The 13,595-nt window shown below is 35.7% G+C and overlaps 1 protein-coding gene across 1 annotated transcript in view; it reads right to left on the bottom strand.

Annotated features, from left to right (window-relative positions):
• Positions 1 to 5,697: 5,697 nt before the first annotated feature.
• The window catches only part of LOC125650961 (DNA annealing helicase and endonuclease ZRANB3-like), a 45,594-nt gene continuing 37,696 nt past the window's right edge, over positions 5,698 to 13,595 (bottom strand). Inside the window, exons 18-19 of the mRNA XM_048879548.2 lie at positions 12,079 to 12,187; positions 5,698 to 6,015 (exon numbers count right to left, since the gene is read on the bottom strand). Of these exons, the coding sequence (XP_048735505.2) occupies positions 5,818 to 6,015; positions 12,079 to 12,187 (307 nt within the window). The 3' untranslated portion in view covers positions 5,698 to 5,817. The remainder of the gene's footprint in view (positions 6,016 to 12,078; positions 12,188 to 13,595) is intronic.

The raw sequence follows: 13,595 nt of genomic DNA, 5'->3' as shown, positions 1-13,595 counted from the left end.
ATAGCACAATAGATTAAAATGACAATATCATGTTCAATCTCGGAATATTTTGCAACGGTTTTGTGATTACCTAGGCCTATTTAACAAAACTCAACAAGAGGCGTATAAAAATAAGCCATCAATGCAGGTGTACCACAAGGATATCTGTTGGGACCTAAATTATTTATAATTTTGTTAATGGTGTCGCAGTAAATATTTAATCTGTGTGTTGATTGCATGCTCATTCACTGCAACACTTTGCTTAAGAATTAAAGAATATTCAATTAAGGAGGTATGCTACACCAGAGAAATTTGATGTAGATGAAAAGTGTAGGATATGTACAAAAATATTTTGAATTTGAAAATTTTCAAATTTACTTTATTTTGTCAAAAAATACAGTTTTAGTAGAAGGTAATCTGAAAAAAATTTAAAACCCCTGCTGGAATCGAACCTGCGACCTACAGTTCAGCAGTCGGTATTCTAACCTACTGAGCTACTTGGCTAGGTATTTAAATAGAAAAGGAAAAGTCAAATATTGCTGATATCGATTTTGTCATCCATGTTTTTAAAGGAAGTCAGCCATTATGACGATGTAGAGTACTACCTTAATGGAGTTCTTAAAATTAGATGTTAGATCTGCTAGCATACTCGCTACAAAAACTCTGATTAAAGTGAATTTGGTTATATTTCTATTCATTATTTAATTTTATGTAATTTGTAACTTGAAATTCCACGAAATTGTTCGGGCCTATAAAATATTATTCGGGCTGATGAGATTATATGTTATCAGTCCAAATGTCTGACAGGGAAAAAAGTTTTCAAGAACTCTGTCAGTGAAACCGGTTTGACACAAGTTGTTAAAAATATTATGTTTTGGCGCAAATTTCTATGTTCAAAAGGGGCATAACTTCCAGAAAAAATTAAGAACCAGAATTTCCTGGGAATATGCACATTTACGCAGTGTTTCCTTTTAACTACAAAGTTTCACGAAATTCTGTTGAGCGGTCTCGGAGGAATTGTGCTGACAATAACAGGACAGACGTGCTTCGAAATTCTAAGTTCGAAAGGGGCATAACTCCCAGAGAAATTATTGAATCAGAATTTTCTGGGAATATGCATATCTACAATGTGTCTTTATTAACTACAAAGTTTCCCGAAATTCTGTTCAGGAGTTGTGCCGACAAGAAAGGGACTGACGGACGGGTCAAAAACGCCCTCCGCAACTCGTTGCGTGGGGTATAAGTAGGTTTGGTTACAGAGCATATTATTTTTTCATGCAAAATTGGGATAGGGCCATCTTCACAAGTCAAGGGTTATTGATTCGTTACCTCGCACTTAGTGTGACGTAACGAATCAATAAACCTTGAGTTGTGAAGATGGGATAGGGCATACACTTCTTAATCAGACTTATAGTTATTACAAATTAATATAAATATTGCTTGTCAAGGCAGTCTCCTCATAGTAAATATCCACCCCAAAAAACCAACAAAAACATTAAATGATGGTATATCCAACTGTCAAGTTGGATAAAAATATATTTACTGGAAATGAGAAGAAAGGGCGAGAAATACCAATTGAACAATTTTTTTTTCCTCTCTGAAATTCAAGACTTTGCCGTAATGAATAACTAAATATTATGCGTCTTCCACGCATGGAAATCCACACACGCGTACAAATACCGCCACATCAGCACTGCGATTTTTATTAATCCTACTTTGGACAGTTTGTTCTCATAGTAGGCAATGTGATCATGCAACCTTATCTTGAGTCAACTAGTCAGGTGTTGCCAGGAGCCTAAAACCTCTTATCTGACTCTATTTTGCCAACAATGACTATGCCTTATTTGTCATGTACGATTCAAAACAGGTTAAAATGAAATTTTTGCTGGTATCTACAAAGCATATTTCTATAAACTATCTTCCCGAGTCGAGGTTTCTGATCCGCTCCGCTTCATATAAAGCGGAGCGGATCAGAAACCTCGACTCGGGAAGATGTTATAAACTCTGAGAATAACACGAATAAACGAATTTTATAGGTAAAGCAGCCATATATAGAACAATTACAACTTTCTTTTCATTTCATTACAATACAAATATGCAGTTAAAAACCTACAAGTCAGGATGAACTCAACATGATCAATAAGAAATAAATTGAAATTCAATGACTTTGCTATGAAAGTTATCAACTCACAATATCAATTTATCATACTAAACAATAACATTGATGTCACAATGTCAATCTGATCAATTACGTTGAAGAAAACTATATTCCACATGTTCCATGACCGTTTCAGCTCGTTGATTGGACAAGTACGAAGAATTCTAGATCTAGGAAATGAAATTTCACAATGATACATCTACTTTCAATGTAGTTAAATACAACCAGGGGCGTAACATCAACGGTAGCACAAAAGCCGGACCTACACATCATTTCCCAAAAATAAAAAAATTCAGTCGTCTATGCCCAAATAAAACAAAAGTACATCAAACGGTACATAATACGCCCGTGAAAATGCTTACATACGGTGTTTTTCTGGTTCAACAACCTGTAAATATTTAAAACATCAAAGAAAATTAAAAAATGTTGAGAATGAATTTCCTTGCACTATGCATATCTTTTCTTTTTTTAACAAAGTCCCAATCTTCTAAACTGTGAGAGGAGTTACTAGTAAAAGTACAAACCATGCCATTCATTTAATATATCTCCTTAAAACGGACCAAGTTCAATAACCTGTAATTGTCTCAAATATGGAAGAAAATCAAAATCCTTGCCACATTGCACATCTTCCATACCCATACAAATACTCTGTAAAATAAGAATGTACTAACTTAAACACTGTGGAAGGAAAAATAAAAGACAAATCATGTACAGTACTCTTCTACTATGCAATATTTCCTAAAAACTAACCAAGTTCAGTAACCTGTCATTTTCTCAAAAATGGAAGAAAATCAAAATCCTTGTCACGCCCACATCTTCTATACCCATACAAATACTCTGTAAAATAAGAAGGTCCTCACTTGAAAACTGTGGAAGAAAAAAACAGACAAATCATGTACTCTCTGTGTAGCAATTCCTCAAAACTGATTAAGTTCGACAACCTGTAATTTTCTCAACAACTGAAGGAAATCAAAATCCTTGTCACGTGCATACCTTCAATACCTATACAAACGCTCTGTAAAATAAGGTTCTCACTTGAAAACTGTGAGAGGAGTTCACTGGACAAATCATGTACTCCCCATGTAATATTTCCTCAAAACTGATTAAGTTCAACAACTTGTAATTTTCTCAAAAATTGAAGACAATCAAAATCCTTGCCACATGCACATCCTCAAAATACTCATACAAACACTCTGTAAAACAAGATGGTCGTCAGTTGAAAATTGTGGGAGGAGTTAACCGGACAAATCATGTACCCTCCATATAACAATAATTTTCAAATAAAGGGCAAAACTCTTACAAGAGAGGTCGAAATGGATCAAAATTGCAATATGATGGAGAGTGATCCACAAAGAAGCTCCATAGCAAGTTTCACTTTGATATGTATCAGAGAAATGAAATTAGAAACAGAAAACCCTGAACGGACATACAGACATCGCTGTACCATAATCACGTGACTTTGGCATGACTATTACCCGGGAAAATGGCGACAAAAGTCAACATAAGGGAAAATTCAAACGAGTAAGTAACACCTTTATCAATAACAAATTGTCACACAATTTATATCAACATTTGAAAGATTTTCTCAGAAACAAATCTATACTAAAATGGTAGTTCTACATGCGATAAAAGCATAGAACTTTGACCCAGTTTTTTGGCAGTCGGGAAGTTTTTGACTGAAAACAAAAAACCTGTTTCAATGGTCTCTGCTTCTGAATAGGAGTAAAAAAAATTTAAAAAGTATCTTAAGAATCCAAATAAATGATAATGAATTCGCCACACTGAATTCCTATGGCTTTCCATTGCACTTTGACCCCCCCCCCCCCCTACATTATACGTATATCAGAATTAACCAGATTTCACTTTATTTTTTTCTAGAATAACATTGTTCCGACTTCATCGAATCCCATCCATTCATGCACAAGATCGAAATTTTTACTTCATTTCAGAGATGGAATAACCTGTCAATGCGGTAAGTTTTTCTCTTATTCACCATATTACAATTATGTATTGAAGTCAGATATCATGCGGGATCCTGATTCCCAACTCCAAGATCCATGAATGCTATTTAGTAACGTTATATAAAACTGTTTGTTTTAAAGTCATTACAAATATAAATATTATTTCGCTTTTATGGCGTTCTTCTGCTAAGTAACATTTACCTACAGGTACCAGCAGGGTGGGTAAGTGGGAATATATGCAGGCCCAGGCTTGCACAGATGCTACGTGCCTGACTGTCACGTAAGTTTTACTTTCAAGAATTCACAATCAGTTCGTGTCTTCAGTTTAGGTTACCATGGACTTTTCGCCATGGAGACGCAAGATTTCACATTTTCTCGGACCTTGTTGAAACATGCGGAAAGGCGCGAGAAATTGTGATTCAATGCAAATCAAAAGAAACGGAAGCCAGAGCAGAGGTCGATCAAAAAAAAAAAAAAAACCCAAACAATTAAAAGCCGGGATTGCATCCCAAGTTAGTACCTTCTCCTCTCAAAAAAGGTTGTGGAGACCGTAAATGGGGAAGGATGGTTTGCAAACCACGTAACCCCTCAACATCCGAGTTTTGTACGTTCATTACGAACTCCAGTCACACCAATGCCTTCGTTACGTTAATGAACGGTTACAAAATCCTATCTTAACCCTTTTGGGGGGCGGGCGTGAATGCGACCTTTTGTCCATACCAACGCCGTGTTTAAGTTCAGTTAATACAATAATCCGTGATTATAAGCAAAAAACCACTACTGGTATAACTGTATGTTACAATGGATTAAAATTGCAGTACGATAAAAAAAAAATTGGACAAAGTTTGAAGCACACACACACACATATATATACACACACATAAATACATAATATATATACAAACATATACACACACACCGTAAACAAGTTCTAAAAATTAGCATTATACCACAAGTGATAAGGAGCACAAGTTGTGTGCGACCAATATGTATATATGTCACAGGTATTCAGGCAGGCAATTTGACATCAATTAGCTTCAATGGCGTAAAATTCATCGAAACTCTCGTCCCGTCAGTCCTTTAAATAATAGACACGTTCCTGCTTTGACTAAAACATATACTCCCACCCCCACCCCTATTGCATTTATATTGTGGAACGATGTTCATAAATTGCACAATCCATTTGTACAAATTATATAAAGCATCTTAAATTGCATTTGTAGTAAACCCGGACATAGTAACGTGTTACCAACAGGTCACTTCCTGGTTCTAGTATCTCGTGAATTACCTATAACGGATTCTGAAAAATTCCAGATTGAAGAGCTGTAGGGGATTCACGAACCAATCACCAGTTTAAAAAAAAAGAAAGACATAAAATGCTAATTTAATATCTTGCTATAAAATCATATTCGAAGAGCGTTTCCAGGGATCAAGAGAGGCAACTCTTGCAGTGAGAACTCCATTGATCCGCTCACTTTGATCGCTACACTTTATATAGCAACATATCAATATCGTGGAGCATAAAAGATCTACTTTCAATTAGATTGCTTCTTGGTATCTTTGGATTCAGAAAATAATTCACAACCAAAGATAACACTTTTGGTAACCTGTTTTTTTTTCAAATACCAATACATGCACAATAAAATCTCAAATACAAATAAAAATAATCATGCAATATTCCAGTTCCTTATAAAAGTTAATACGGTTGTTTTATCGACACTAGTTTCCTATAGGCTGAAAAAATGCTGTGATGTCTGCCATTCCAGTGGCCACCCCAAGTTTCCTGATGGTTGCTCTTTTCCTGGCTTGCTGTGCTGTAAGTTTCTGGTGACAGAGCACACACAGTGTTCTAAAGTTGTCAATATCACACTGTCCACCTCCCTCCCACACTGGGCGAATGTGGTCAACGTGCCAAAACTGTGGGTGATATAAAATAGCATCAGTCTGATGATATACTAAATAATTTCATATGAATTACTGTGCATTTAAAAAATGAATTTCATTTCTGAAAATACATGAGGGTATAAACTGGGACTACTTTATGAAGCCTGTTAGCACGTGATGAAATGTAATGCCAGTGTGAAGCACTGCAGTTCATACCCTCATCTATTGTCAAAAATGAAATTTATTTCTTAAAAATATCTACATTCTATTTTCATTTCTGTCCGACTTCTCAGCCATTGAAATATGTGTACTATATTTATTAAGATTCATAAGCACATTGTTCATAAATGCATTCCATTCATGAGGAAATGACTATCACTACAATTTGTAAAGAACCTTGGAAATTTAAATATTGAAAATAAAGTTCCCCAAACTAGAACATGGTATGCCTGTCAGAAAGCGTTCCTTGACAAAATAGATTAAATGATAACTACCATTATTTCAATATCAAATTACAGAGGAAGGGTTCCTACACTACAACTTGCATCGTCTATGTCTGCCAGATCATATCAGGCATCAATTAATTTCACCAAAATACTAACAAAAGACTGTGAAGTTTACATTGTGTCATAATATGTGAAAATCTGAGCAGTCAATGACCTACAAAAGCAGTATCCTGAAATGTCAAGTCCTCTGATTATATACTCACATAATTGTTTATATAAATGTCATAGAATATGAAGTCTTACAATTGACCCTTTATTATAATTATGTGCTTTTTAACAGTAACTTGTCTTTTTCCACTAAAGTGTAATCCATGTCAGATGACATACTTAATTAAGTTACGGGAGTTTTTAACCCCACTTAACCCAAACTAATCAAATTTAGATTTTTATCCGACAATGAATTTTTTTTTATCGCGCTCCAAAGGTATTGTTAGAGAATACCAGCATAGGAGTTATTGCCCTTGAAACATTTTTTCATTATTAATGATTATTTATGGAAAATATAAACTTTTTCAGCATCAATAGTTCACCTTTTTTCCCACCTTTTTTTAAAATTTCATCCAGTGAATAAAATTCCCCCAAAACACACATTGTATATTTCTATCTTGCTCAAAGTTTTATCAAATAAAGATTTTGTAAAAGCTCACATGAGGGTGGAGATTAAATATTTTAAAGTACAGAAACCACATCTAAGAAATTTACATCCCAACAAACCTGTAAAATACTGACAATCTATGCAAATTGGCCCCACAAATTTTCAACAAGAGGCCCATGGGCCACATCGCTCACCTGAGTCACCTTGGTCCATATCAGAAGATTTTCCATATCTATTTGCATGTAAAACCGTAGTCCCTATTATGGCCCCAAACCTACCCCTGGAGGCCATGGTTTTTTGCAAACTTGAATCTACACTATGTCAGAAAGCTTTCATGTAAATGTGAACTTCTTTGGCCCAATGGTTCTTGAGAAGAAGATTTTTAAAGATTTTTCCTATATATTTGTATGTAAAACTTTGATCCCCTATTGTGGCCCCATCCTACCCCAGGGGGCCATGATTTTAACAAACCTGAATCTGCACTATATCAGAAAGCTTTCATATAAATCTCAGCTTTTCTGGCTTAGTGGTTCTGGGAAGAAGATTTTAAAAGATTTTTCCTATATATTTGTATGCAAAACTTTGACCCCCTATTGTGGCCCCATCCGACCCCCGGGGGCCATGATCTTAACAATTTATAATCTGCACTATATCAGGAAGCTTTCATATAAATCTCAGCTTTTCTGGCTCAGTGGTTCTTGAGAAGAAGATTTTAAAAGATTTTTCCTAAAAATTTGTATGTAAAACTTTGATGCGACCCTTGAGGCCACATCCAATCCCCGGGGTCCATGATTTTAACAAACTTGAATCTGCACTATATCAACAACAACAAAAAAAACGGAAAAAAAACAAAAAAAACAAAAAACTTTGACCCCCTATTGTGGCCCCATCTGATCCCCGGGGGCCATGATTTTAACAATTTAGAATCTGTACTATATCAGGAAGCTTTCATATAAATCTCAGCTTTTCTGGCTCAGTGGTTCTTGGGAAGAAGATTTTTAAAGATTTTTCCTATATATTTGTATGTAAAACTTTGATCCCCTATTGTGGCCCCATCCTACCCCAGGGGGCAATGATTTTAACAATTTAGAATCTGCATTATATAAGGAAGCTTTCATATAAATCTCAGCTTTTCTGGCTCAGTGGTTCTTGAGAAGAAGATTTTTAAAGATTTTCCCTATATATTTGTATGTAAAACTTTGATCCCCTATTGTGGCCCCATCCAACCCCCGGGGGCCATGATTTGAACAAACTTGAATCTGCATTATGTCAGGAAGCTTTCATGTAAATCTCAGCTTTTCTGGCTTAGTGGTTCTTGAGAAGAAGATTTTTAAAGTTTTTCCCTATATATTTGTATGCAAAACTTTGATCCCCCCTTGGGGCCCCATCCTATCCCCGGGGGCCATGATTTGAACAAACTTGAATCTGCACTATGTCAGGAAGTTTTCATGTAAAAATCAGCTTTTCTGACTCAGTGGTTCTTGAGAAGATTTTTAAAGATTTTTCCTATATATTTGTATGTAAAACTTTGATCCCCTATTGTGGCCCCATCCAACCCCCGGGGCCCATGATTTGAACAAACTTGAATCTGCATTATGTCAGGAAGCTTTCATGTAAATCTCAGCTTTTCTGGCTTAGTGGTTCTTGAGAAGAAGATTTTTAAAGTTTTTCCCTATATATTTGTATGCAAAACTTTGATCCCCCCTTGGGTCCCCATCCGACCCCCGGGGGCCATGATTTGAACAAACTTGAATCTGCACTATGTCAGGAAGTTTTCATGTAAAAATCAGCTTTTCTGACTCAGTGGTTCTTGAGAAGAAGATTTTTAAAGATTTTTCCTATATATTTGTATGTAAAACTTTGATTCCCTATTGTGGCCCCATCCAACCCCCAGGGCCCATGATTTGAACAAACTTGAATCTGCATTATGTCAGGAAGCTTTCATGTAAATCTCAGCTTTTCTGGCTTAGTGGTTCTTGAGAAGAAGATTTTTAAAGTTTTTCCCTATATATTTGTATGTAAAACTTTGATCCCCTATTGTGGCCCCATCCAACCCCCGGGGGCCATGATTTGAACAAACTTGAATCTGCATTATGTCAGAAAGTTTTCATGTGAAAATCATCTTTTCTGGCTTAGTGGTTCTTGAGAAGAAGATTTTTAAAGATTTTTCCTATATATTTGTATGTAAAACTTTGATCCCCTATTGTGGCCCCATCCAACCCCCGGGGCCCATGATTTGAACAAACCTGAATCTGCATTATGTCAGGAAGCTTTCATGTAAATCTCAGCTTTTCTGGCTTAGTGGTTCTTGAGAAGAAGATTTTTAAAGTTTTTCCCTATATATTTGTATGTAAAACTTTGATCCCCCCTTGTGGCCCAATCCTACCACCGGGGGCCATGATTTGAACAAACTTGAATCTGCAATATGTCAGGAAGCTTTCAGGTAAATTTCAGCTCTTCTGGCCCAGTGGTTCTTGAGAAGAAGATTTTTATATGACCCCACCCTATTTTTGCATTTTTGTGATTATCTCCCCTTTGAAAGGGACATGGCCCTTCATTTGAACAAACTTGAAAGCCCTTCACCCAAGGATGTTTTTGGCCATGTTAGGTTGAAATTGGCCCAGTGGTTCTGGAGAAGAAGTCAAAAATGTGAAAAGTTTACAGACAGACGGACGCCGGACAAACTGTGATCAGAATAGCTCACTTGAACCTTTGGTTCAGGTGAGCTAAAAATGATTCCACAGTATTTAGCAACAAGAGGTCCACAGACCTTATCAGTCACCTTCGTTAGTTAAAAGTCTCACAAGCCCCAAAGGCTATCAAATATAATACTTTCCTCAAATCTAAGCTAAATTCTAATATTCAGCAGCATTATAAAACAAGACGTGTTCTTAAAACATAAATGTCCCCAAGCTGATGAAAAACTCTACATAATTTAATACATTTGATATTTGGAGTCAGAGCCCTGGAGTTGCAAAAATCACATTATCGTTACATCCGATTCTGGTTCTCCAAAATATGCATTTAGTTTTTATACAGTATCAGCAAAATTAAAGTACTAGTAGTCTTTTAAATGATAAAGACATTAATCAATATGATAAATTTGGCCCCACCTTGGAACCAAAGCCCCTACTCCTGGGATCATGAAGTTAAAGGGAAAGGCAACCCAAAAGATTTTTACATGATAAATGATAGGATTAATATGATAAAGATTTGTCATACAATTCTGTTGATATATGGCCTAGATAAGCTTCAGTACTAATTTGAAAATGTCAAAAATTTAAATTCCCGCGATCTATAGAGGCTGCCATGATGTGCAACTCTTTTGTATTCAAGACCACAAAAATCAATAATTTTGACGGCACACCGTCTGTTCCGGTTTTGATGAGATTCTAAGATCACACACAGGTGCTTGGGTAAAGGACCCCCCTCCGAATAAGCTACATGAGTTGATTTGATTATTTTTTTCTTGAAAATATTTCTAATGCATGTTAACAACGTCTTGCATACCCATAAAGTCCAAAATAATTCAAAATAAGCCCTTTGAACAAAATACCTTCACTGGTTATTATAACAGAACTTATAATAACCAGTGAGGGTATTTTTTTTAAAAGGGCTTATTTTGAATTACATGTATTTTGGACTTTATGGGTATGCAAGACGTTGACATGCATGAGGGGGGGGGGGGGGGGGGGGGTGGGGTGGGGGTGGGGGTGTCCTGAACCCAAGCACCTGTGAAATCATCAAAGTTGTGCATGTGGTAGATTTTACGAATAAATAGGTTGATGCCTTCCTGGCAAGCAATTAATTACACTAATACCAAGGGGAGATGTGAATAAAGGTTTTTTTTTTTGTTTTTTCTCTCGAAATTCCTGATTCAACCAAGTCATTTGAAAAGAAAAGGCTACGTAAACTGGGATCCATCATTTGCGTAATGACAAGTTGAGGTTCAAGACATTTGTATGAAGAACGTTTACCGTCTGCCTTGTCTACGACTCGACCGAACGTCTTCTTTTCTCAATTTCTTCTTGCGAAAGAACGGGCTCAAATCTATATGGCTCCAAACTAACTGTTCGTGACTTGTCATGTTTACAGTGCTGCTGATGAAATAAACTGGAATAGACGGTGTGACGTCATAAATTAAACTTCAATGGCCACTCTCTTAGCGGCGGGCAATTTAAAATGCATGATAGATTAATATTGATTTAATTGTTAATCAAGGATTTTTGTTGTTAAAGACTGTCAATTACGATATCAGTAAGTAATACTTTATTCATAAAAGCAAATATGTGGTTAGGGTTGCCTTTCCCTTTAATAATTTTAGTGAAGGTCAATTTTTGCCCCGCCCATAATGCTTAGGGGTACAGGCATTCTGAAATTTACCATTTATGTTCCCCTTGTTCCAAAGATGTTTCATACCAAATATGAAAAAGAATTGGAATGGTAGTTATCAAGAAAAAGTTAAATATGTTCAATTGTTGTTGATGCAAAGTGACTCAGGTGACCTTAAAAGTACACTCAAACTTTTGGGTATTTTTGAATTTCCTAATGTTCTTGCATGGGTTAAAAAAAATCTGTTTGAATTTTTCTTCTCAAAACTACATTGCAAGAAAATTCTTCAAGATCTTGATTTTCTTACTATATGGTCACACATTGACCCAGTTTCAGGTACAACAAACCTTTCACTTTATATGCATCAAATGGAATATGATGATTCTAGGCCTAACAAGGTTTCAATACATTTGGTCACATCATTCATAATTTTGGTCACTGCCACCTACATTATTGTCAAGAACACCTTTACCATCATAAGCATCTGTGAAAGTGATGATTCTAGATCTCAAAGTATACAAGGACACAATGACTGACAAGGATGTATAAAAATCATTTTTGTTCTTCCATGACTTTTTTCAGAATTTGCATGAAACAAATCCAGTAATCAATCAAAGTTTGCCTTTACATGTATTGAAGTTTCTGTAAAAACCCAATTCATACCTGTCCAGCAGCTGGATTTTTGACTATTTTCTCTTTCTGTTTTGGATTCAGCTTGTCAAACTTACTGGAATGAAGAATATCTACTCTTCTCTGCATATCCTCTGTGTTTCTAACAAATATATATTTTAATTGACTTTTGATCATGACATGTTAACAGTGACCAAACGTCATTTGGATACAACCATTTCTACAAAGGATACAATCGTGTATTTAATGCAGAGTACAACCAACCCTTACTGCAATTTACTGTGGAGAGTGTAGATGTTCGTGAGGAAAGGTTAGAAATTGGCCCATAGTTTTCTTTATATGGGTAATTCTTAAGAATTATACAGCCTATCAGGTGATGCAATGAATTCTGGTTCAAATGATATATTGATATTAAGATTGATAGCTATGAAGAAGATTGTTTCCAATGGTTTTCTGTGCTTGAGTTAACGAAACAATTAAAATTTCTCCTTATAAAGAGCATTGATTGTTTACACAATTAAACTTTTAAAAAAAATTATTACACTAAAGTTGATATCATATGGCAAATCAGTAGTGTCTTGTGTGATTTCATGTTCAATAGAAGGGTTAAGTAACCTGGGAATCCAGATAACGATATCATTTATTTATAGAAAAAAAGTCAGTTCCAAGCGATTATTGTTGTGGATGTTTTCCATATGTACGTTATGTGGGTTATCATCTCATTCTTTATATATGCATGTATATAGATGCATTAGCTATACTAATTCTTTCCAAACCACCGCGGTGGGCTAGAGGTAGAGCTGCATGCAAAAGGTCGGGATTCGAATCCTGATCGTGACAGACCCAAGCTGTAAAACAGTTCCATCGACAAATGCTCAGAATCAGGTGTGACTGTCACAGGTCCTCAGAGATGACCTTAAAAACGTACGTCCCATGTCATAGTAAGTGTGGCACGCTAAAGAACCCTCACTGCTCAATGGCCTTAAGCGCTGAGCATCGGCCTAAATTTGAAGCTCTTCACCGGTATTGGTGATGTATCCATATGAGTGAAAAATTCTCGAGAGGGACATTAAACAAGATCCAATCAATATAATCCAAATGTTATTTTATGATGACCATTTGGCCTAATATTGTTCAGTTTGAGATAGATATTGCTCATTTACCAAATTGAACTTATGTTATACCATCGTCGCAAGCCAAGCCTATTTTCTCCGTTTTGAGGTAGGGTAGGTACTACCAGACTCAGTAACCATGGCTATCGATGATGTTTTATATACATATACTGCGCCCCCCCCCCCCTCCCCCAAATTTTAAAAATTAAGATAAATCGTGGTCTCTTGTTTAGAAAAATGTAAACAATAAAAGAAGCAACAATTTGTTCCACTCTCGGAGATATAAATGACAAAATCTTTTGATTTATTGAATTACTTTTATTGGGAGAACTTACATTTTTTCAAAAACCCTTAAAATTTGCATCATTTCATTAATTTCACTTTATTAAAAATGACAGAAAATAATAAAAATGACTATATAGGAGACATATTTTAAGC

This window comes from Ostrea edulis, chromosome 5 (genome assembly GCF_947568905.1).
Source record: "Ostrea edulis chromosome 5, xbOstEdul1.1, whole genome shotgun sequence".
Classification (NCBI taxonomy): Eukaryota; Metazoa; Mollusca; class Bivalvia; order Ostreida; family Ostreidae; genus Ostrea; species Ostrea edulis.
The sequence above is the reverse complement of the archived record's forward strand: the minus strand, read 5'-3'. Positions and strand labels throughout refer to the sequence as shown.